A 19,372-nucleotide genomic window follows, 5' to 3' on the forward strand; every position below is an offset into this window, starting at 1 on the left:
GCTGCCCCAGCCCCTAACCCCCAGAGCCCCAACTCCCCGCTGCTCTCAGCCTCAAGTTGGGCTCAAAGATTAGGGATATATACCCTCTGCCCCACCTCTAGGGATGAAGCCAGAAGACCCCAGAGGCCTTAGAAAATCTCCTGGCTCCACCCGGCACCCCGGCCTCGTCTCTGTCTCCTCTCTCTTCCCCCCTCCCCCTAGCTCCGCCCCACATACTGCCGGCCCCAGCCCCAGGGAAGCTCTGCCGGGAGAGGCCTCTAGGGTGTTAATTTGCAGTCACCTAATCAGCATTTGTTGTACCTGGGAACTTTCTCTGGATAGAGACCTGGGGAGGAGAGCGGGAGAGAGAGAAGCTTCGAAGCCAAGATGCTCTGGGGCGGGCCCTGTACTGATGCTTCCAGCTTGGCCAGGGCCCCTCCAAGCCGCAGCTCTCATAGTGCAGGGCCCTTAGCGTGTCCCTGGGGCAGGGAAGAAGTGGATCAATGAAACACTGTGTGTATGGGGGGCTGGGGAGCGGAGGCAGCAATTTTGGTCCTGGGCCCCAATTCTCAGCCTGCTGGACTAGAATCTGAGGATGGCCTGGGCTGGGGGCCGTGTGGCCTCGTGGGGTGACCTGGCCCAGCCCCTGCCTGGGCGGTAGGGTGTCCATGGGCCTGCACTGGCTGGGGGGAGGGGGGCAGTCTGGGCCCAGACTTGGGCGCTGTCTGGAGGCGGGGCAGGGCGTGGCTTCTTACAGGAAGGCGCCCATGCTGGCCCAGTCGTGCAGGTCAGAGGCCAGGGTGGCATCCCCGGCCTCAAAGAGGGGCTCGGGGGGCAGGCAGCTACTGCCGCTCTCGTCCCAGGGGTGCTGCAGGAAGGATGTGGCCAGGAAGGTCTCGTCGAAGTCCAGGCTGTCGGTAGCCTGCTCCACCGGCGGCCCCCAGGTAACAGGGCAGTCGATGTGGCGGCCGTGGACGGTGAGGTCCACGTCCCCGTGCAAGGCGGCGCTCAGCGGCGGGCTCAGCTCCAAGGCCTCCAGCGTGCCCAGCTCCCCGCCCAGCGTGCCGGCGTCGAAGATGGCCTCCCAGTCAAAGTTGCCCTTGAGGGGTTCCAGCTCGCCCTGCTCCTCCTGGGTCAGCAGCAGGGTGCTGGAGGGCCGCGGGACCTTGGCCACCCGCTTGGGCAGCGGCTGTTTACGCTTATGCCCCAGCCTGCCCTCGCCCGCACCCCAGCCCGCCTCCCCAGTGGCCTCCTCGAACTCCCGCAGCAGCTGCTGGGCCTCGGTGTTCACGGTCAGTGGCCCGGCCCACGGGGCGGAGCTGGGCTCCGGCGCGGCCTGGCGGGCAAAGGCCGGGTGGATGTGGACTGGCGGCAGCCGCCGCTTCTTGAAGGCCCCACTCAGCAGCCGCTCGGCGTACTGGGGGTCGATGCGCCAGAAGCCCCCCTTGCCTGGCTCGTCCTTCTCCCGAGGCACCTTGATGAAGCACTTGTTCAGGGACAGGTTGTGGCGGATGGAGTTCTGGACACAGGGAGACAGGAGAGAAGGAAGACGGCTGGGTGAGTGGGTGGGGTCAGTGATGGGGTGGGGGCGCCTAGAGCCACTGCCAGCCCCGCCACCACCTTCCCTCCGATGGGGGCAGGGGAGACAGAGGCGCTGCTCCGACCAGGAGGCTCTGGGACACCAGCCACGGGGCACCGGGAGCTGGGAGTGCTGTCGGGGGCTTTTGTTCCCTGTTGCCAGGATATCTGCCTGCTCAGTCATCCGAGCCCTGAGCCGCAGGGTGGCTCTCACTGCCACCCTGTCCTGCCCTCCCTCCCTTACCCCGCCGCTTGCGGCCACTGGCCAAAGGCCTTGGCTCCCCCAGGGCCTGGACGGCCATCTCCCTCTGCCTGGGCCTGGCTGGCCTTCTCTGTTTGTGAAATGAGTGAGTGGGTGTGAGGGTGTGTGTGTGTGTGGGGGCAGGGATGGAGTGTGGGAGGATCTGATGACTTTCCTTGTTTGCAGAGCCGGCTGCTGGCCTGGGCCCTCACCCCCCATGTCCCCCTCCTCCCACCCCAGGCTCTGAGGCCTCAGTTGATTATTACCCAGCCAAGAGCATAGCGCTCATTCCTGGGGCCTCTCAGGCTTGGGGTAGGGTCGGGGGGGTGTGGAGGGTCTCTGCTTTCTCACCAAGGTTACAAATGGTACCTGCCCCAGGGTCAGGGCCCAGGCAAACGTGGAATAGCTTGGAACTGTGATCCTGTGACCTGTGCCACAGGGAAGGATCTGTGCATCCTCAGGGTCTCTGCCCCCAAGTAGCCCCTGATCCTGATGGTCGAAGATGCTCAGGGCAGTGTGTGCCCGGCCTTGAATCACCATCCTGCCTTGTTCATGCCCGGGTGCACAGGCCAAACCACGCTGGGGCACAGGGGTCTGGGGCCTGGTCGGTGGGGCCGGCAGGTGAGTAGTGCCCCCTGGCAAGACTGGGATGTTTACACGGTGGCCTGGGCCCCTTGGCTGCTCTGTGCCAGGTTCCGGAGACTTGGAACATGAAGCCAGTGTGGGAGGCAAGAGCCCCTGTGGAAAGCACCTGGCTGAGGTAATTGTCCCCCTGGGGAGGTTGATGAGAAGAGGGGGAGGAGTGTAGGCAGGAAACTAGGGAGGGGTTGGAGTGGGGGCTGGCAACAGCAGCTTTAGGAAGGCCCCGTAGCCCTTCCACTGGGACACAGCTGGCCTTCACACCCCACAGCACACCCCTCTCCCCTCCCAGACCCCCTCCAGCCGACTGAAACCAGGCAGGATGCAGAGCCTGGCAGGAACGATGCTTCTGTTCCTGCCTCCAGTCAGGCCCTGACAAACTGACCTGGAGTAGGGCAGTGTCTAGGAATTCTAGGACTCGGGACAAAAATGCGTCCCTCAGTCCATCAACCTACCCTGGGGGGCTGTGTCCACGCATAGTTCAGCCCTGCTCTTTGGGCTGAGCCTGCTGGATGAGTGACAAGTTTTTCCCACTTGCACCTCTGTGTCGGCGCCCCTAAAGCCCTCTGCACATCCTTCCCCCTCCCCCTCTGAGGTCAAAGGGGCGGCAGTCCAAGCACTGGGCTCCCTCGAGGTCCTTCCTCGACGGCCTTCCTCTCTCGGGGCCCTGGCTCTACCGCGCCTACTCGGCCTGCGGATCTGGGATGTGAATCCAGTCCGCGCGGGCATGGGGAGGGAGGGAGGGCCTCCCCTACCTGCCAGGTGGGATCAGCGTGGCGGAAGTAGCAGAAGTTGTCCGTGATCCACTTGTAGATGGCCGACAGGGTGATCTTGGTGGCCTTGCTGGCCTGCATGGCCATGCAGATGAGTGTGGCATATGAGTAGGGCGGCTTCACTTGCGGGTTGGTGGCGTAGTCCACGTCGTCGGGAGGCGGGGCCTGCAGCCCCGGGGGGGCGCTCCGCGACGTGCACGAGGACGTGGGCTTGCCGGGCGTGTGCGGCTGTCCCAGGCAGGCGGGGTCGGCCGCCAGGGGAGACCCCGGCGCGGCCGAGCCTGGCACCTGGTGGTAGCCGTGGGGGTCAGTGCCCCCCGAAGGCAGGGTGGGGGCCTTGGCGTTGAGAATAGAGAATTCCTGCAGCCACTGCAGGCTGGTCAGGCTGTCATCCAGGGCGTCGGACTCCTCCAGGCCGCCTTCCGGTCCGGCCTCCTCCGCCGCCCCTGCTCCCGAGACGCGTAGCCAGCTCTCCGCCATATCTGCGGGGACTCTCCGAGGGGGCGGTCAACATCCACGAGCCGAGCCGAGGGTGGCCGCCGAGCTCTCCGGCCCGCTGACTCCCGCGGCTTCAGTTACACAGCCTCCCGGAAGCGTGCTTCCATCCCGCGATCCGGAGGTAGCCTCCTCCGAACTGAATGTGGTGCCTGCGGGGACCATAGCGGGAACTGAGCCCTCTTTCCCCACTCCCGAGGGGAGAGTGTGTGCGAAGGGGGAGGCTCTTACTAAAATCGTTCCCGCAGCTGGGGAGGATCTTTTACTGCCGAGGAGGTCTGGGAAACAGAAGCTGTGCCCGGGGGTCCGACCCCCACGGGGTTCGCCTCGCTCTTTTCCTCTTTGATCTTTTAGAGGAGACTTAATTAGCCAAACGAGGGAATAGTGTAGGGGCATGCGAGGCCACCCCCTTCTCCCTCAAAGCGGGAAATTAACCCCCCTCTCTCCCTCCACAACAAATGGAAATGGGGCGAGAGAGTCCAGGAGGGCAGTACGACGGGCCGGGGGTCGGGGGAGGTCGTCTGATCTTTGAAAAGGGATATTAGGATGGGGATCAAGGGGAAGGAAGGAAACAAAACAGAGAGTTATAAGGGGGCGGGAAGTGAGTGTCCCCCAAACTCCTCTGATGTCAGTCCCCGGGCCCACCACTTCCGTCGGGGACGGATGGGAGAGCGGGCTGGTACCGACGCCCTCCCTTCCCACGGCCTGCAGCCCTCCCCGTCCCTTACCTGGCTCAGAGCGCAGCCCGGGCCAAAGGAAGGTTCTCGAAGAAGTTCCTCCCACTGCCCACCCCCACCGCGGCTCTCTGCCCCCAGCTCGAGGGCCCAACCAGCAATCCTCGTCGCCCCCCACGCCCGACGGCGCCTCTCTGAACGCCAGCGGCCCGGGGACGGGCATTAAGTAGCCGCTCGGAAGGCTTCTCCTGCTGCCATGGCGACGCTCCGCCCATATAAACAGCTTCCGCTTCTGCCATTGGTCAGGGTGTCTCCAAGGAGACCGCGGGCTCTTACCACTCTCTCAGGCGGTAACTCTCTTCGAACTCCCTCCTGCCGCTCTCTCCCGCGCCACCCAGCCCCCTAACCGCCACTGCGTCCCGGCTCCGCGCATTCCCGCCCGAGGGCCCCGCGCAGGGCTCGGAGAGGCGCGCGGCTCGGCGCTCCCGCAGAGGCCCCGGGGCCGCCGGCGAGCAGTTCGCCGCGGGAACCTTACTCCCGCCCCACCCCCTTCCCATCTGGGCTGCTCAGAGGTGCCGACGGCTCCTGGGACGCAGCCCGTGGCGCGGGGGCCAAGGCTGGGTGCATGCTTGGGGGTTTCCTTTGCTCTCCGCTGGGCTGCGAGTGGCACTTCCTCACGTTTCTGCGGCCTGTCCCTGTCTCCCGACCGAGTGTCGTCTTGGTGCCCGCAAGCAGGTCTGACTCTCCGATGCCACCTGCCGCTCAGGTCCGCAGAAACCGCAGCACCGGTCGCAGACACCCCAAGGTGGCTAGGGTAATCCAGTGTTTCCCGGTAAGCGCTCCCTCCCCGCGCCATCCTCAGCAAGATTCCCAGAAGCTGACATTCCAGACGCTTCTTCGGAGGTGCTCTCCCTCCTTTCCAGATAGCCGAGGAAGCAGAGCCGGTGGGTGAAACCCAGAAAAGCCGTGGACTTGCCAAATTCTCTTACTGGGGTCATTTGCCCCATTAATTTCACCAACCTTTAAGTGACGGACTAACGGTGGACTGTGGTCCTTCCTCCTCCCTTCCCCCAGCCGCCCTCCAGTCACCAGCTTTCCTGCTCTTCAATTATTGAGGAGCTGCACTTGGAAGTTCTCCGGTTGAAGCGGGGAGGGGGTGGGGTGGGGGGGGGGTGGGTGTGAGGGTTCCTTATCAGGCCTCTGCGCAGGAGCTGTGCCCAGGGGATGGTACACCAACTCCCACCCAGAAACATGTCTTTCCCTACCCCTTGCCCTCTCTCACTCCTCCATGTCCAGCTTGTCTTGAGTAAAAGTATTAAAGTGTGCTGGAGAACGTCGGACAGAAACTTTCACAAATAAGCCAACTGCGCAGTTAACAGCTCTCCTTCCCTTGTGAACAGTTTTATTCATTTTTAAGAATCATGCAGCAATCCATAAATATTGCATCCTTGACGTCCCCACTGTAGTGTGCCCATGAGTGTACTCCAGGGAGTGAGGGGTACACAGATGACACAACAGTACACACATACTTACACACACTAGGTGTGCAGATCCTAAAGCAAAGTGAGCAGCCAGCATGCCAAGGTCAGGTGAACAGGACACAAACTCTCCCCAGGTGAGATGGCTTAACGTGTGTGGATCTGTGCCCAGGAGATGCCCCAGCGTGGGCATGACCTCTGGTGGGATGGGGCTGGGGAGGAGAAGGAAAAAGGGCTCTGTGAGAAGGCTGGGATCATCACACCACTCGGAAGTGAGCTCATAGGTTAGCTCCGACCTGAGTGTGGCAGGAAGGAGCCCCAGGCCTCCGGTTAGTCTGTGTCCTTGTGTGAGAAGCCAGGCCCCGTCACGTTCTCTCTGGGTCAGCTGCTAACAACATGACTGTCTCCAGATGATGGCTGGGGCAGCTGCCCAGGGGTTCCCTGACCAGGCTCTGTGCCCTGTTCCCTGATCCCAGCCCTTTTGGATGGGATATTTCTGCTTGCCAAAGAGCTAAATGAGGGCAAAGAGGCGAGGGGATGGGGGAGAGAGCAGGAACTGTCTGAGAAACAGGAGTGAAGGGCCATTTCTCACCCAGGTATGTCTTGGTTATGGAAGCAAGGCCTTGAGGAATCTCTCTGAGCCTCTTCCTGGGAGAAGACAGACCCTCCCGAAAGGGTGAAGACAGTGGCTCCCTCTTAGGGTTCCTGGCCACTGTGGCTACTGTTTACCTGCATCTCCTTCATCTCAGGTAACACCACGCTGTGAATACTACCTGCCGGGAGAGGAGGTGGATCTGTATGCCACCACCCCAGGCTAAGGGAGCGCCCCCTTCCCTAGTGCTTCTCAGGCTCAGACTTCAAGGAAATCAGGAAGTGGGGTTATTGCTTGAATCTTCAATATGAAAGGGGCTGTAAGAATGTTTCGGGGAAAGAAAGGACATTAAATGGGGCCTGAAACAGCAGAGTCCACTGCAGGATATCAGAGCGGGTGGACACGGGAACTCAAGGCAGAAGCTGAGATTCAGGCTTGGCTCATGTAGTGTCTGTCAGGACCACAGGCCTCTCCCCCCCCCCCCGCCCACCCCCAGGGCAGGATGTGAAGCACAACCACCAGGCAGTGAGGGTCACCACCCACCTGGCGGCGCAAAGAAGCCACACAGGAGGTGCAAAAGATCCCCCGGCACTGGGCTCTCTTTGAGGCCTTGGGAAGGACCCTGAAAAGCTCTTCTAGGGCAGCAATTCCAACTACTAATTCAGGCCATCATGGTGGGCACAGCCTAGGGCTCTGTCACATCTCAGCCTCACAAACTGTTGGATCCCACTTTGCTTCTCAATCTCATGCTCCACTACACAACCACCTCTTCCGAAAGCCAGCAGACAATGCATCCATCAGAGAGCTACGAGGAATCCACTGATAACACTAGTGTTGAGAGACGAACAGCCAACCGCTTACGGTCTTGCTGTTTCAGGCTGTTATTTATATGCCCTACACTGGACTGAGGTGGGGTGGACATGTGATTTGAACAACAACATCTCTAAATCTCTAATGAGCCTATGGAAGGCAGTACCTCCCCCTCCCCCCATCAGGCTCAGCTGATCTGGAAGACAGGGGAGGAAAACCGGCGGGGTTTTGGGAGGCTCCCCAGACCACCACTGACCCCAGCTCAGCCCTTCCCCCAACCTCCTTTGGGGTTCCTGGGCACCAAATGAGGACCACCGGTCCACCCCTCTCTCAGCCTATTTCTTCAACTATTTAAGAAAAGCAGGGTGGAGACGGGGGCAGCAGGGATAAGAATGCCACCTGACAGGGTGGTAGTGATGAAACGTGATAATATACGACAGTTCCTAACAAGTGCCTGGTACATAGAGGGGGTCAAAAATGCTTTTGCAGTGTCACCTTAGGATGGAGCCCCAGGCCTTCCTGAGTGCACCTGATCATAAATAACTCCCCGGTAGGTAATCATTTAACTGAGGGATTCTCAGATTCAAGGCCTCCTTCCTAAGCAGACAGACACACGAGGCACAGCCTCTGCTACCAGAAGCAAGAACTGTTTTCCCAACCAGCCTTCTGATGGTTGCCACTGCTTCTTGTCCTTGAGAAAGGAGCTCCTAATGCGTTTTGAGGGAAACCCCACTTACAGTGCAATACGGCTTTCCCTTCTCACAGGAGTCATCCCCCAACCCCACCCCAAATTGCAGGTTTCAGATTGGTTATGATGTCCCAGAGACTAGAAAATGCCAGATGGGTGTTTGTAATGAAGTCACCCAAACTCTTGAGTCTTCTTGGTCTACCTCCTAAGGAGAAAAAAAGATGCACAAGAAATTAACCAGTCCGTGGACCACAGCTCCACCTGAAGATCAAGATACAGTGGAAGCATTCCAGAGGGTCTCTGCAAAGGGTCTCATGAGCTGCAGTTCATTGAGTGGCTTTAGCCCACAAGGAGAAAAGAGGCTTCCGGTCCCTTCTGAGAGGGGAAGGATCACGGTTGCGGAAGAAGATGAGTCTGGGAGAAGGGGCAGGTGCCCTCAGCATCCAGCTTTCACGTGGGTCTAAAAAGTCTCCATGTGTCTTGCTGAGGATGCCCAGGAGGTCAGTGGTGCCGTGAGGCCAGGATGGGATGTGAGGACGGGAGGAGAGCCCTGGCACAGGGGCTAGGGCTCTCAGATGGCCAAAGGACCCCACACGCAGAGCCTGTTCTCGGGGTCCTCCAGGCTGCCAGAAGATAAGCGTCGGCGCTGCGTGTTCCGACGACTGACCACGTTGTCATCAGCCTGCCAGGCACCTGAGAAGAGGAAAGGAAGGTTACTGGACCTTTGGTTTGGTCCAGATGGTGTCTGTGGTAGGACAGCCCAGGAGTTTGGCACGAAAACTGGCAGGATGTGCATTACCAGGAACTCCCACGGGGTGCAAACCACAGCACGTGGAACTTGGGAGCAGTGGCGCCCACTGGGCTAGGGACAGTCATGGCCACTGTGGCCCACTGATGGAGGGACATGCAGGATGGTCCTTGTTTTGTGAGCTTGCCCTAGGATCCACTTTTGTATCTTTATTTGGTCTTGAAGTTTGCCTAAGTGTTACAGCGGACCAGGAAAAGAAACTGAGTCTAGCTGAGACTTTCACGAGAGCAGGAGGAGGTGAAGGGGAGGGAGGGAGAAGAGGGTGTTAGTTTGGGCTCAGAGTTAGTGTTTGCTGTGGGGGCCAGGGTGGGGCAGGAAGTGACTGGCTGCCCAGCAGGGTGCCAGGGGCCAAATGGCATGGGGGAGAACAGAGTGACAGCTGTTCCTCTCTTTCTGCACCCGAACAGCCCACCAAGATTTGCTATCAGCTGGTGCCACCAACCCCAGGAGACATTAGCTCCAGACCTTTGGGGTCCCCCGGGTACCATCCACGAAACTCATCATCTTCCCCCCAGTAATGCAGTTCCTGCACGAGACGCACCCGCTGCCCATGCTGGAAACCCACTCTTGGTGCTTCTCTCTCCTTTGTGCTCTGTATCCAATCCATCATGACCTCCTGCTTGTTCAAGCTCTAGTAATGTCTAAATCTGTAGTCAGAAAACCGGGGTACAGCCCCAGCTTGTAACGTACTGACTGTGTGACCCTGGGCAGGTCACTGTACTTGGAGCCCTGGTTTTCCCATCCATCAAGATGGGAGACGAGTACTTACCCCCCAGGGGTGCTGTGAGACTAAGCGAGGTGACATGGGAGAGCGCTGAGCAGGGCGCCTGACTCATAGAATGTGGGCGACAACCAGCCGCCCCCCAGGCCTTGTTCAGGCCACACTCATCTCCCCCGAGTCGTCCTCCCAGCCCACAGACTGGCTCCATCTGATTCATTCCCTCCAGTGCAGCGAGATGCCCCTTCCGAGGGGAGAGGATGAAGCCCTAACCCCCTGAGGTTGGGGAAAGCCTTCCATCCTCTGGCCGAGGACTGCTGAGCTGCCTCTCCCAGCACCTGCCCCCAGAAGGCCCCCCCCCCCCCGCCAAGCCAGATGGGGTCCAGTGTGCTCCGAAGTGCTCCCCCACGGCCTGTACCACTACCCCATTTCTCACGCTGTGTGGAAATTGCTGAATCCTCCATCACACTGTGATCTCCTCCTCGGCAGAGCCGAGAGCCATGCCCGGCCCATCAGAGGGCTCAGTTCGTGGATGGAGCTGGCCGACCCTGGAGGGTGGGCGTGAGGCTCACTGCGTTCATGTTTGAGGGAGGCCACTCACGAATGTCTGGGGTCAGCTTCAGGTTAGGCCAGCTCAAGACACGAAACCCTTTAATGGCAGAAACACTAGGATTAAGCGGGTATAAACTGTGTATTTCCCATAAATGTCCTGGTGCGATAACCCACCCTAAGGCTCTAATAATAGTCTGTGGAGGTGGACCCCAGGGGAAGGGGAGTGAGTGGGACAGGAAATTTTTAGGTATCTCTCACAGCCAGACAGAATGTGGGGATCTCTATTCCCTGGGGGTACCGGAGTCCGGCACATGGGTCCACAGTGCTTTTCTCCTCTAAGGGTGACAGGATGAAGAGCAGGCAAGATTGCCCTTTTAAGTTAGGAACCCCCAGATAAAGTAAGTTGTTCATTCATTTTATATAATTTGGTAGATCTCATACCTATTCCTCAATGTTTATGGGGAAGGACTCCACAACTGTGGCTGTTTGGTAGGAAAGACCAAAAGCAAATAGTAAACAGGAGAGAAGACACACACACACACGCACACGCACACACACACACACACACACACACACACAAAGTCAAAACACCGCCGCAGCCTTGCCGCCACCACCACTGGCTGCCAGGCTGCCTGGCTTGGAATTCATGAGTCCTTGCTACAAACACCACCGGTCCAGATTCTGAGCCAGGGCTGAAAACTGGCTCCTTCTGAAACAGCCTCAAGACTCAGACCTGAAGTCTCTGTTCTCCCCGGCTTCTTGGTACAGTCGGCGGTGCTCTTTCCTGTAAAAAGGCTTCTGCCAGACCCTCGGCAAAACCCTGCCGCTGCTCCGCGCATCCTGGATGCAGAAGGTAAGCGTGGAAGGCGCAGGAGGACTTCCTGAGCGAGTGCTACCATTCTGTCCAGCCCTCAGCCAGAAAAGGGAGCCTGGGAATTCAAAATCCTTCACGGGAGGTAGAGAAAGGTGGTTCCCACTTAATTCCATCCTCAGGCTCAGAAATGGGAGAGTGAAGAGACCTCTAGAGGCAGATTTGGGGAACACATCTAGGGGGATTCCGCACACCTCTTTCCTGCCTCTACCCAGCCACTAATTAAATGTAACGTCTGTAACAGTTCCACCATCTTGTAGAGTTTCTCTCCAGGAAAAGAGAAAGTTAATTCAGATTTTTCCTTAGTATCTGCGAAGCGTAACCCTTCCTAGTGGCGTCTTAGTCTTGGGTTATTTCAGGTCTCCATAAGTACTTTTCTTTGTTTGTTTTGTTTTTGGCTGCGCAGTGGCTTGGAGGATCTTAGTTCTCCGACCAGGGATTGAACCAGGCCACTGCAGAGAAAGCGCTGAGTCCTAACCACTGGACCGCCAGGGAATTCCCTCCATAAGTACTGTTAGATTTCATCGGTATGCCCACTCCTGTCCAATGCCGTCATTTAAAAACATTTGTATTTCCACCAACAAACCCAAATTATCTTTGCTTTTTCCCATCACACTCCCCAGAGCCTTTTCACAGAATTGTCACTGGTCCCCTGACCACTATCCTGCCGCCTGTGTGATACTCCATCAGATTCCTTGGAGCCCCGTCTACCTAGCACGGCCTCACGATTCTAATCGGCTCACACCTACAATGGTCAACTCAGATTTCCTCCCTTTGAGAACCTTGCAGAACAATCTCAGAACATACCATCGCCCCCCTTGGTCTTGGGGCCGAAGAAGACCCAGCGGCTTCTTAGGGGAAGAGGGGCTGGAATGACACAGGTGCTCTGTCAGCGTCACTCCCACAAGGGTGATGAGAGCAGCGAGGATGGGGACCTGAGCCATCCTTGTCGCCAGCTGGGGCTCCTGGCAGAGCACGTGTGGGCCTGGGGAGGGTGGACCATGGGATGCTCCCCGGGTTCCCTCCTTGTGGGCGCTCCGTGAGGGGGAGTGGCATCCGTGTGGGGAGGGAAACAGCGTGGAGAGGGGGACCAAGTGCCTGAGAAGCTGTCCTGACGGCCAAGCCGGCCTGAGGCACCTCAGTCACAGAATGGAACTTCGAACTTACAGCTGAGCGTGGTGAGGCCTGTTCATTCCACGGGACCTACCAAAGTGGATACTCCTGTCATTAACCCGACAGATGCTTCCAGAGAGTTCCCCAGCACTTTGCTACCAGTGTGACGCTAACGGCAGAACCCAAGAAACATTTTACCAAGAGAGCAGATGCACTTTCCCTCTCCCGTAAGAGCCCTTGAGACCTCGGGGTGAGGCTACGATGGGACCCTCAAGTCCCTCTCCCGGCAGCCGCCACTGTCATTCGGTTTCATGTCTGGCCTGAACGGTGAAGCCAGTTTAATCTGAGAACGGCTGGCTCCCGAGATCACCGTAAGGAAGCCCAGGCACTGTTTTCCTTCCAGGTCTCGCTTCCCTGCCACAATCCCAGAGTGGAATAAACATCCACCAGCAGGTTGGCCGGAGGGAGTTAAGGAGAGGAGGAAGCAGAAGGCCTGGGGTCAGTTTCCACCAGCACGGGTGGCTGAAACAATTCCCAGTAGCTCCCTCTGCCAAAAAACGGGGGTTGGTGGGGAGCCGCTGGGGGGAGGCAGGAGCTTAGATTCCTCTCTTGAAGCCCAGTGAGCGGCCGGCTGGCACAGCTGCCCACAGACACAGGGCGGAGTGGGGGCAGAGATGTCATCTTCCCCAGCTAGTGAGCAAAACAAATCCTGCCTGTAACCTTTGCCACAGAAGCATCCCCGCTTTTGTGGAACAGGGATTAATCTAGTCTCACAAATATTTTTTTTTCCTGGAAAATTTCAGCATACAGAATACAGGCTCTTGCCAGTTAGGAATGGAAGCCTCAGCGAGAGCCCCTCGAATGTGCGCACGCCCAGCAAGCTTGGGGTTGGGTGTGGGTGAACATGAACTTTCACACGAAGTCTGGATAACATAAATGAGTTTCAAAATAAACAAACCGGACAGACAGACGTACATTTGGCAAAAAGACATGAGAAACAAATGGACAGACAGAAGCCAGGTAAAGAGTGGGAAAGGCAGGAAGTGAAGCGTACCCTGGACCCCAGCCGCTCTGGCCCAGGCCTGGCTGGGTCAACGCTAAGTGGGAAGGGACCTGAGAGCCCTTGGGAAGGCCGGGGGAGGCGTCTCCGGGGATTACGGCTTCCTCCACCACAAGCCTGCATGGGGCCAGAGGGGTGAGGACCCGGGTCTTTTGCAAGCTGATGGAGAGTGGCAACCACAGGAGTTTGTGTCCCTCCAGCGCCTGCAGCCACGTCGCCGAGAGAGTAAAGCACTGGACCCACGACGAGACGTGGCTGTCCTGAAGCTTAAACATGTCCAGGGCACGTTTAAGGGATTACAAACCACGCAACATGAAGGCACTCTCTGCCGTGAACCCAGGAGGGGCAATTTCGACCTGGTCCACCGGGCAAGACGTGGCTTTAGAGCCATGGTTGGTGGAGCCCTTGGTGAGCACGGAGCAGAGGGGCATCAGTGACCAGCGTGTGACCGACAGGTGGGCCCCTCCTAAGAACTCATCCCAGATTCAGTTTAGTGTCATGAGAAGGAATAAAGGGCACGTTGACGGCCCTGATCGAATTTATAGAGTTAGGGCTCCAGGGAGAAGAGTCACCCTTGACCCCTGATCGTTCCTTTGGGATCCAAATCTAGGGAGCGCAAGGCAACTGGTGGAAACCCAGGGCTCAGTGGGTCACAGAGCTAGTCTATAAAACGCTGGCTTTGAAATTCCTCTCTGATCCTAACTAAGCACTCTCCTCTGAGGAGCTACAGGTTCCCTTTTCAAGGGCTCAGGCTCTCTTTCCAAGACCTTCTCACAGAGGCCGTGTCTGCCTTAAACTGCCTGTTGATGGAAACAAGACCAGGCCCCCTGCCATGGGATCTGCAAGATCATGATGGAGGGGGCACGGTCAGGCCAAATCGGAAGGATCTGGAGGGATTTTTGCGCCTTTCTTCATGCCCAAATAGTCTCGCTTAGAGCAGAGTCGCTCTTTACCCAAGGACTCTCCCGAGGCCGCCTCACTTCCTTTCAGCAACTGGCTCCCAGCATCTTAGCAAAGCCCATGCCTTCTTGCAGGAACTGCAGGGCAGGAGATGGGTGTCCCAGGGTGAGAGCAGGGGTGCGAGCAGGGGAGCGTCTCCCACCAAGTTCATGTTCGGCAGACTGCCACTCACCGGGTAAGCAGACCTCAGAGCACAGCTTATTGTCCAGTGCTTTCACGCTGGCGATGTCAAAGTCATTGTTATTGTCACACGCCATACCTAGAAATGCGAATGTCCTCTGGCCTGTAACGGAGTTAAGGCAGTTAGAGAGGGCCTGGCTGTGTTTTTCTCTGCTTCGCTGTCCTTAAAATAAAAATCTTAAGGATGGAGACAAAAAAAAAAATCAAATCATGTGTTAAAAAAAAGACAATAATTAAGTGGGTAAAGAGTGGACAATAAAGGAAACTCTGTGGGTATGTTTGTGTTCTCGCTCTGTTCTGCTCTGTTTCCTTAGTTGGCCCCTTTCCAGCCTTCGTTCCCGGGAAATCAGACCCTGGGGAGGGCTGTGGGATTCGGACACGCAGACCCGGGCCCAGAGCAGAGCTAAGCCAGGCTGGAAGAGCTAGGAGAGCCACCAGGGAAGGGACCCCGGCTCCGGCCTGTGTCTGTCGGTGCACGTGGGGTGTGTTTATGATCACAAGGCTCTGCGAAATGACTAGTACATAAAACGGCAATTAAAGCTCTTTGGTTGCATAATTTTGCACCTCAAATCAAAGAATCACTTCGTTCGCAAAATTATGATTTATTTTCTTATGAGACTTAATTTGCTATTCTGAGTATGTTTTAAGGGGCTGACCAGAAACCTACAGTCGTGTAAGATGGGAAGGGGACAGTTTTAGATGTTATTTTTTCAAGCCCCCCACCCCGCTTTTTTTTCTTGGTGAAAGGGAGAGGAAGAAACATACATCTACTGCTTATGGCATGTCAGGAGGAAACCACGTAAGGAATGTCAGGCGGAAACCACGTACTGCCCTGTGCCTTTTAGAAGCAAATATTCTACGGGGGGGGGGCGACAATCACAATGGAGAAGTCGGAGCCTTGAGCCCTGAAGACATCAACCGAGGGGAGGTAGCGCCCAACCCCAGCTTGGCTGGCGCGCGAGTGCGGCAGAGGCACAGCCTGGGCGACCACCACTCCTCCGGCACTACTTGGCCAGGCGAGAGTGGTCAAGTGCGCATGCGCACCCCCTGCACACCACACCGCCCCCAAGCAGCTGACAGCGCCAAAGCAGAAGCGACTAGCACGACATCTGCATCCAGGCTGGGATCCAGGTCTGCTCTGGAGGTTGCCCTTCTGCGGAGGCACCTCAGAGGAGCAGAGGGAAGAGACACCGGTTCCTGGGACGCCTGGTCCTGCACTCCCAGGTGGGATTCCCAGCCCGCCCCCACTGCTTCCTTGCTCTATATGTAGGTCGTTCCTTTGCTTCTCGGCTCACTAGAAACAAAATTCTTCCGACTGAAGATATAATTGACCTTATTCACGAAACAGAAATAGAGTCACAGATGTAGAAAACAAACTTATGGTTATGGTGGGCGGGGGGAAGGGAGCGGAGGGATAAATTGGGAGATTGGGATTGACATATACACACTACTATATATAAAATAGATAACTAATAAGGACCTACTGTAGAGCACAGGGGACTCTACTCAATACCCTGTCATGGCCTATATGGGAAAAGAATCTAAAAAAGAGTGGATATATGTATATGTATAATTGATTCACTTTGCTGTACAGCAGAAACTAACAAACATTGTAAACCAACGATTCCAATTTAAAAAAATACATACTTGAGGCCTGAATGATGGTAAAGAGAATCGTTCCAATAGCCTACAGACACTGGTCTACGCTGAGCTGCTAACATCTCTTCCCCTCACCTTCGCTGTGCCGCCGGGGCTGTAATCCCTCTGCTACCGTAGCATCAGCCGTTTCCTTCACTAAAGCAGGGAAACCTACTGCCTAACAGTCGTTCCCCCAAGGGGAGCAAGCTGTTCTCCTGCTGCTGCTGAGCTCTGGGGCTGCTGGAGCAGTTCCGTGAGACGCAGCTGAGAAGCTGAAGCAGGAAGGAAGGAGATGGGAATTGCCCAAGAGGCTTCAGGATCTACTCAGCGTAAATGGAGAACTACATGTATCTTCTGCAGCCTTGGCTCAGAGGCCCAGAAAGAGCTGGGAAGGCTGCTGAGGTCCTCAGATACCCTGCTTGCTTTGATATTCCATCAAGAAGACAACCTTTCCCCAAAGCCACACCCTTGAGCAGTGCCACCAAGTCACACCAGTGCCCCTTTCTGTACCCTTTAGAGAATACCCGGGAAAGAAATATAATAAAAGGGAGCAAAAGACCAGGTCTTTTACCATCTTCTTGTGTGGGTGATCCATCCTCTTCTTCTAGAACATCATTTCCCTAGGGCAGAAGGAAGGCACTATGAGTCCATAAAGCAGTGAAATGAGTCTATTGATTGGCAGAAGACAGAACTAACCACCCTCATGGTATCTATGCATGTCCTGTCCATGTGAGATGGCTGGGAGGCCCAGCGGAGGCAGATTTTGCTTGGCGAGGCAGGATCGGCCTGTAGGGACCGGGTCTGAGGCACGTTACAGAGGGACCCTAGGACTGTCAGGAATAGCCTCGGTAATAGTTTAGCTCACACTGTTTCTCTCAGGTGGAAATAAAAGTTGTCAAATGAAAAAGCAAACCGTGAGATCATAAAACTTTCAGAAATCCTTCAGGATCCCCAACCCTATCCAGATACTCCTTTGAGAACATCTGGCTCAAGAGAAAGTCATAGAGTCCCCACTGTGAGCTGGGCATTCCATATACTTGGGCCACACCTCCGTCAGAGCACTTCTCATGCTGAGTTATAACTCTGATTCCTCCATCAGACGGAGCTCCGGGATGGGTGGATGGGGGGGGGTGGGCAGGCAAAAGCCATGTCACTCGGTCTTTGTGTCCCCCAGTGCCAGGAAGGTGTGAGGTGCCTGTCCCAGGTAAATACTAAGTGAATTGGAGGACAAACACCCTCTCAAGGGTCTGGCCTGGAAGACTTGCCTCTAGAACTCACCCCACGCCTGTTACGCTGAGACCAGCGCCCTCTGCTAATCGGACGGTCCCTCTGCTCTGCACCCTGCCTCTAACAGATCCAAGTGCACCACCTTGGAAGGCTTCCTCCAGAACAGCCCCCGTCCTATTTGCATCCTCTGCCAGCGTCGGCAGTCCCTCTGACCGGGGGGTGGGGCACCACCGTCCACCCTGCTCTTACCTCTGCATCCTGCTCTTCGGCGGCGGCGGCGGCGAGGCCCGCAAAGTTGCAGTCTGGAGACGCCGCCGGTGTCACCTGCAAAGGAGCAACAAAAAGTCAAGGTGCAGATGCCACCGGCTCTCCTACCCAGCTCGCCTGGCAGCAAACCCAAACCAAGTCCTCAGGACAGAAGTGGTGCCACACGGAAGATCACATCTGAGGGAGTCTTTGATTCAACGACACGGTACCCTGTTTTCCGGGGCTCCCCTCCCGAGCACTGGGGGGCTTTGCCCATCTCCCTGGCAGGCCCCGGACTGAGCTCCTTGGGACTCGAGTACAGAGCAGAGCAGGGCGGCGAGGGCGATCCCGTGCTCCTCTCTTACCTCTTCTTCTTCCGAGGGGGTCCTGCTGGCGGCCCGGGGGCAGGGGAGAGCCTCCCCCTCCTCTTCCGTGCCAGGGGCGATGTAGGAGCCGGACATGGAGGAGACGGTGTCGGTGCTGATCTGGGAGGACACCATGGACATGACCGACTGGGCCAGACTGCTGCTGGCAGGGTCTTTGGAGACAGGAGTTGGAGGAAGGACACGGAGGTCAGGCCTGGCTGCTGTGAGCGGACCGGGAGCAGAGCTCTCTCCCTGCACCCGGGCAGCGAGGACACCAGCGGCCCGGCCTGGCCCTCACCAAATAGGGTTTAGATGGAAGGTTTTCCAAGGTTTGGCTCCTTTACATTTTAGAGCTCCAAACTCAGCCTCAGGGATGAGGGCTTTGCTTTTCCCTGTCATAATGTTAAAGAAAACCTTACGACGGCAGGACTGGGAGTGAGACAGCTGCTTCTCCCCCAGCTCAGCCGCGAGGCCGCCCTCTCACTGCAAGAGAGCGAGTCTCACTTCCTCTCGAGCCGGGCCCTATTTTGTCTGCCGCTTAGGTATTAATTTGCTGCTCCCCAGTCCATCCGGGAGGAAATATTAGGAGCACTATGGACTCGGCTGACGGGGAAGGACCTGCAGTTGCTCCCGCCCCCCATCATGTACCTTCTGGGGAGGAAATTGTGGAGGAGAGAGGCGTCCCCGTGCAGGACGACTGGTCAATAGCTCCTGACGATGACAAGGTCAGGTTCTCACTTTCTGGGGTGATGCCACATTCCTGGGGGGAAAAGAAGTAAGTGCCAGTCAAACATGTTAGAAGGGAGGGGTCAGGGCAGGGGGCCTGGGCGAGGAGGAGGAAAGGGCATCGGGGAGGGGCGGCAGGAGGCGACATGCAGAGGGAGGGCCGGTTTCTCCTCGCCATCACTTCTATGCAGCCCTGACCCGGAGTGGCTGTCTCCCGGGGGGAGGTGCAAGCACATCCTGCCCAAGGCCCAGCAGCTGCTGGAGCCACACAAAGACCGCAGCTCAGGTGACACAGGTCACCCAGCAGCTGTGACACGGGAACACCCCAGGTTTCCCCAGGATTACAAACAGCTCTCCTTCTGAAGGGAGAGAACACAAAACCAGCGGAGGCCCCGGTACCTGCTGGGCTTCTCCTCTGGGACGGAGGGTTAGTTCCAGCTCGATGGATCTAATACAAACACCGCCTGCCCCCCACCCCACGCCCGGCACCCCCATCAGTCAACTGGGCTCGCAACCTCGGTGCAGCCCAGGGCAGATGCAAAGGCCTACTGATTCTCTCTCTACAGCTTATGTTCTCTCTTCCAGGTCTTCTTTTCTTAAAACCTTAGTTCAGGCAACCCTCCTGCCTGGCTTGGTCTGTCTCCTGCCTAATCCAGCCTGCACACCTCCGCCAGGTGGGCCCTCGTGAAGCCACGTTCCCACTGTACCACTGGTCTGCTCAGGGCCCCCACTTCTGCTCTGTGCTTCACGTGTACTGTCCCTGCCACCAGGAACGTTTCTCTCACCTGTCTCTTCGTGTCTAAGAAATTTTGATATTCAGCTCAAACGCTGCTCCACCATCACACTTGTGGTTCCCTCCACTTAACGTGATCCTCCACGGCACGTCAGTGTCTCTGTTTGGGGAGCACTTCCTTTCTCTGGTTAAAATTCATTCATTCATTCAACAAACACTTACTAACAC

At 57.1% G+C, this 19,372-nt stretch overlaps 2 protein-coding genes across 3 annotated transcripts in view; both read right to left on the minus strand.

The window, feature by feature from the left end:
- Positions 1–730: 730 nt before the first annotated feature.
- Positions 731–3,690, minus strand: FOXJ1 (forkhead box J1). Its single transcript, XM_068531093.1, has 2 exons — positions 3,193–3,690; positions 731–1,498 (listed from the first exon to the last, which is right to left on the minus strand). Exons 1-2 carry the CDS (start codon positions 3,688–3,690, stop codon positions 731–733), a joined length of 1,266 nt encoding a protein of 421 aa, XP_068387194.1.
- A 3,261-nt stretch (positions 3,691–6,951) lies between these two features.
- RNF157 (ring finger protein 157) overlaps positions 6,952–19,372 on the minus strand; it is a 78,748-nt gene continuing 66,327 nt past the window's right edge. The window contains exons 14-19 of one of the 2 annotated variants that reach the window (XM_068531092.1): positions 18,334–18,445; positions 17,686–17,858; positions 17,324–17,398; positions 16,419–16,467; positions 14,202–14,312; positions 6,952–8,640 (exon numbers count right to left, since the gene is read on the minus strand). In XM_068531092.1, coding sequence (XP_068387193.1) covers positions 8,519–8,640; positions 14,202–14,312; positions 16,419–16,467; positions 17,324–17,398; positions 17,686–17,858; positions 18,334–18,445 — 642 coding nt within the window. In that variant the 3' untranslated portion in view covers positions 6,952–8,518. Of the gene's footprint in view, positions 8,641–13,778; positions 14,313–16,418; positions 16,468–17,323; positions 17,399–17,685; positions 17,859–18,333; positions 18,446–19,372 lie in introns of those variants that run through there. The other variant, XM_068531091.1, reaches the window with a different exon arrangement.

This window comes from Eschrichtius robustus, chromosome 20, assembly GCF_028021215.1.
Source record: "Eschrichtius robustus isolate mEscRob2 chromosome 20, mEscRob2.pri, whole genome shotgun sequence".
NCBI lineage: Eukaryota > Metazoa > Chordata > Mammalia > Artiodactyla > Eschrichtiidae > Eschrichtius > Eschrichtius robustus.

Excerpts from the sequence above, each read along its gene's own strand:
- FOXJ1 (XM_068531093.1), bottom strand. The coding sequence starts at position 3,690 with ATGGCGGAGAGCTGGCTACGCGTCTCGGGAGCAGGGGCGGCGGAGGAG. Across the intron at positions 1,499-3,192 it reads ACGCTGATCCCACCTGGCAG|AACTCCATCCGCCACAACCT; the intron begins GTAGGGGAGGCC and ends CCCTGTGTCCAG.